This window comes from Habropoda laboriosa, unplaced genomic scaffold (assembly GCF_001263275.1).
Source record: "Habropoda laboriosa isolate 0110345459 unplaced genomic scaffold, ASM126327v1 scaffold14, whole genome shotgun sequence".
Lineage (NCBI taxonomy): Eukaryota > Metazoa > Arthropoda > Insecta > Hymenoptera > Apidae > Habropoda > Habropoda laboriosa.
The window spans coordinates 661,236-666,528 of NW_017100137.1; the positions used below are offsets into that span (position 1 = coordinate 661,236).

The window sequence follows — 5,293 nt, forward strand, 5'->3', positions numbered from 1 at the left end:
CGTCTGATTTAGATTGCACGTGTTCTAACAGTTCCTCAAGTTTTGTAAGTTTAATCACGAGTTCACTATTTTCTTGCGTAAGAAGCTCGATCTTTGTTACGCTTTCGTTATGCTCCGGAATCCGCTCGAAAGATTCTGTCGAACCCGTGTCAGAAGATCCTTTCTCCTCCACTCTGCTCAACTTCATCGTTAAATCGGTATTTTCTTGGGTCAATTGATCAATTTTCTTCAATAATTCATTTTTATCTGTGTCGCTTGTCGATTCTGTGGATTCAACATTCGAATTTTCCTTTTCCTTTAACTTAAGTGTTAATTCGTTATTTTTCTGTGTCAGATCTTCGATTCTTTTCAACAAATCGGTTTTATCTAATTCTTGTATGGCTTCAAACGATTCGGTAGAACCAGTATCAGATGTTCCCTTTCCCTCTAGTTTTGATACCCTATTATATAAGTCGGCATTTTCTTGTGTTAAAGAGTCTACTTGTTTCATTAGCTCTGTCTGATTAGCTTCCGGTGAAGATTCTAATTTACTTTCTCTCTGCAATCTATGCATAGCTTCTAATTGTTCTTCAAGATCGACCACTCTCATTTCTGCAGTTACCCTGACGTTCTCGTATTCTGCATTCTCTTCTTCCAGAGATGAAATTTCCTGCTTTGCCATGTGGAGCTCTGAAACGAGAACCAAATACTCGTTCCGAGATAACAAACTCTAATACTCTTTTGTTATTTAGCATCTTTCAAATTTTCTTCTCGATATTAAGTCGATATACAAATTAATACAGAAAAACAATACATAAATTACCTTGCATAAGATCCAACTTTTGATTCTCTAGAGTGGCAATGGCTTCAATTTGCATTTCAATTTCTTTCGTTTGAGCGGAAACTTTACTTTCAAGATCAACAACACGTTCTTGCCAATCTCCTGCTGAGGCTATGCAAATCGTACAACATGCCAATGATGTATGTATAATTGATATTAATTGAAAATAAATGCAAAGCAAGCAACTTAAATGTTACAGATAAAAATTTAAGCTTGGCTCAATAATTTCAAACAAAATATTCTGATATGAAATATGTTGTACAAAAATTAGTTTATCTTACAATAAGCATGATTAACACCTTTGAAACCAATTCAGCAGGCAAATTCCCAAACTTAAAGCAAATACCAAATTGTTTTATTTATTAATCGCATGATCATGTATTTATTTGTTAATATATTGAAGCAATTAATTATATTTTAAATCATATCAGATAATTATTTAATATAATATCAATGTTGTACATAAAGTACAATAATATGCTACAAATAATAGTATTTCTTTTTTTTTTTCTAATTCTTCATGCAAGTAAGGCAGCTATGCTAAAAATTGTATACAAATGATATAAAACAAACATATTTTAACAAATAAATCTACTTCTATGAATCAGACTGTAGCAAACTTTGACAAGTAAAGTAGGTACCATGTTATATCAAAATAGTAAAAAGTATTTGATATAATATACTTGATTAGTATTTTGAATAAATATCTTTATAATTTAGTATACGTATCTAACTAATCATATAATAGGATTCCATCACCAGACATTAACATAATTCTAATTGTCTCAATATCAATATTGCACTCATGGAGAAAGCAATAAGAATAAAAAAAAAATATTAACAATTTATTCTATTTTATACAAAATTAATTATCAAAAAGGATAATAGAAATTTTTCATATGTATTATCAAATACATATATAGATGTATGTACATAGATATTGGAATTTCTCCGCAGCAAGGAAAACAGGGCTGTGGATATTTATTTTGAGAATAATATAAACGGACAATGCATTGCACGTACAATTGGTAACGAAACTAGAACGATGGAAACAGCGATGACAGAATTTCTGTCCTGGTTCCTACCTTTAAGCTCGTCAAAGTCTACCAGACTCAGCTGAAGGTTACCTTTCTCCTCCTCTAATAATGCCACTTGATTCCCCAACCTGACAAGTTCCGCGTTTGTATCAGACACCTAAATTATGAAATCACATATAGATAAATTCCATTGTTGTTGTTATTATTATTATTATTATTATTAGTATTAGTATTATCAATAGTAGTAGTAATACTAGTAGTAGTAGTAGTAGTAGTAATATTATACAATAGTAATTCTTTATATTATTAACATGAGAAATTAATTTTAAAATTAAGAGTTCAAGATTGATAAATTTTTAATGTTATACTGGCTAAATTGAATATTTATTGTAACCGTGAAAAATAAACCATAACGTTTTACCTTTTTAAAGTTATCCAATTGCTTTTGCAAACTTTTTACTTTACTCTTATGTTGTGCTTTCATTTTTATCATGCTTTTATTTAAGGCTTCCAATTCTTTAATAAGTTTCGCCACATTTTCATTCTCTTTACCAGTACTTTCTTCCATCAATCGTGTAGCAATATCATTTTTCTGTTCTTCAAGCTCATGTACCGAATTTTCAAGATCAGTTATTTTATTTAAATATTCTTCATTTTTCAAAGTTAAATCTGCTACTTGCTTTTGTAATTCTGCTTTAGATTCTTCTTCAAGAAGCTTATTGGATTGTTTTAGCTCTTCTATCAAATTTTCAAGTTCAAATATTCTATTATCTTTTTCTATCATACCTCCATTACCATGCGCAGATATGATTATAAGTTCAGCTTGTAATTCGGCAAGATTTTTTTGTAACTGAAATCTCTCATCTTGTAATTGCTTATTACTATCTTCTAATTTTTCTAACTTGAACTGCAAATCCTCAACAGTTGGATCCCTTTCTATTCCAAAACCAGATTCGAGTTTAAATACTCGTTCATTAGCTTCTGCTAATTTTAATTCATAATTTTGTAATTGTTGAAGCAAATTGTCATTTTTCGCTTTTAGTGAAGATTCTATAAGTACGAAATTTTCTTGCATTGATTTCATGGCTTCTTTTGTTTCCATTAAATTATCCATCGTGGAACGAGAAAAATCGGCACTTGCTGATTCGGCCAATTTTTGCTCATTAACTTGCTTCTCGAATCTAAATAAAAATAAACAATGAATGTATTTAATCAACTACAAATAGATAATTGAAAAAAATATTTTTTCTTATAAAATTACCGATCAATAGAATCTTCTAATTCTCCTATTTTAGTATCTCTTTCTTGCAATTGTGATAAGAGACTTTCATTTTTATGTTTCAATGAAGTCTCTAAAAGTACAAAATGCTCCTGCATCGTTCGCATTTCGTCTTTCGTATCTTCGAGAGTGTCCAACGTCGTTTTACCCTTTTTTGACAGATCTGCAGACATTAAAGTAACTGCCTTTGTTTTAGATTCAATAACAGAATCTTTTTCTTTCAAGTTTTCCTGAAGATCTATAATAGTGGCTTCAAGTTCTAAAATTTTACTACTAAGTGCAGCAATTTTATTTTCTTTCTCTTGTATATCCTCAATTTGCCTTGGTGCCATGACCTGTAATTAAAATATTAAACATAATTTTAAATAACTTAATAAAAAATATGTCAATAAAAAATTGTACAAGTTATTTACTAACATCAGAAGTAATCATGACAGGCTTAATAGATGTAACAAGGAGCTGATCTTTTTGAAAACCAATTGTTGCTTCTTTTTCTTCTAATTGTTGCCTAATAGCTTCTACTTTTTCTTCAACTGCTCGTTTAGTTTCACTTATTTCTTTGTTACGCTGTTCGAAAGCCTTTCTATTCTCTGCCAACTTCTTTTGGAGTAAAGTAGACTTTGCTTTTGCAGTTTTTGCTTGACTAATATCATCAACTGTTTCTTCAGATGTGTCTGCTACAGTTGTCTCAGATGTATGTGTTATATCTTTACAAGGCAAATTTCCTTCTTTACTTCGACGTGACGACATAGCTCTATTTTTAATATTGGAAAGTCTCCTTGCATATTCCTGAATGTAATTTGAAATTTAAATGAAACACTCAAATCTTTTCACTGAATTTTTACAAATCAATATTCATTACCTGAACTTCTTCTTCTTTCTTCTTTAAACTTTGTTTATTTTTCAACATAATTTCTTTAAGAGATTCCAATTGGTTTTTATTTTGTTCACATTTTTCTTTTGCATGCACCATAGATTCCGATGCCTCCCCTTCCATTGTTCCTGGAGGTTCTTCTGATGCACTCCACATTATGAACTGTAGAATTAACAACAATAGAAACCACTTCATTATAATTTATGCAAGACAGATTTAAACTCTTCTAGGTGGGAAATTATGAAGTCAATGGCAGTGAAAGTTTCTATAAAGTGGTCAGACAGTGTGTCACCCACTGCTCTCATTTTCATAGACTAATTGGATGAAAGCTTGACTAAAGTAAACTAATTGTATTATCTCTGTGTATAGATATTGAATGTTGGGATACACATCAGTTACCTTGTGGCATATTTAATGCTTACAACATAACATTTAAGTAGGAACTTTTTCAATGACATCTTATATAAAGAATCAAATAAAGAAAAAGTAAATGTTATAATCATTTCACATATATTCTTTTCATTAACGATTTTGTATCTGTAGTATGGATTAATTTTAACATAAAATAAATTCATATTTAATTTAACCCTTGAATGTTTAATACCTTTAAATGTTTTCTGACACTTTATTTGTAAGTATTTGTATATTTATGTGACAAAGTTAAAAATATTACAATAAGTGTATATAATACACACAGATATTCATATAATTCATATATATTACAAAATTGTTAAACAAAAACTACATTAAGAGATTTAAACAGGTGGACTTACGATAACATGATACATATGGCTGTCCAATGATAAGATGAAGTTAACCTCAAAACATTTTTAATCAAAAATACACACTAGATTTGAAATATAAAACATGAAATCAATATAAAAAGTAACAAGTAAAATTAGGAGACAACTTTAAATGTATTACGAAGTGACGTAATTCATGACATGAAAAAAAAATATACTATAATAATTGTTAATATTGAAAAATGAATAGTACATACGATCCAACCGACTTCTATATATATACAAAATGTATATGAATGTTTTTAAAAAAACACGATATTTTGAAAATTTTATTTACCTTTATTTATATTGCTGAAATTGTCAAGATGGAAACACGTCACTATTCGTGCACATATTTTGTTACGGTGCTTTTACCACTTACATCTGTGTGCAATTAGAATTGAATATATACATGTCTAGTTATCTTTACAATATTTACAACAATTCTACTAATAATTACATACGAGTACTATGCAAATTGTAATACTACACTTCAAAATG

General features: G+C 29.2%; 1 protein-coding gene across 1 annotated transcript in view; it reads right to left on the reverse strand.

Moving 5' to 3' along the window:
* The window catches only part of LOC108579484 (protein lava lamp-like), a 15,876-nt gene extending 10,583 nt beyond the window's left edge, over positions 1 to 5,293 (reverse strand). The window contains 8 exon segments of the mRNA XM_017943032.1: positions 1 to 669; positions 803 to 931; positions 1,906 to 2,014; positions 2,279 to 3,038; positions 3,119 to 3,471; positions 3,554 to 3,925; positions 3,999 to 4,172; positions 5,091 to 5,293. The exon segment at positions 1 to 669 is cut by the window's left edge and continues 1,715 nt beyond it. Coding sequence (XP_017798521.1) covers positions 1 to 669; positions 803 to 931; positions 1,906 to 2,014; positions 2,279 to 3,038; positions 3,119 to 3,471; positions 3,554 to 3,925; positions 3,999 to 4,166 — 2,560 coding nt within the window. The 5' untranslated portion in view covers positions 4,167 to 4,172; positions 5,091 to 5,293.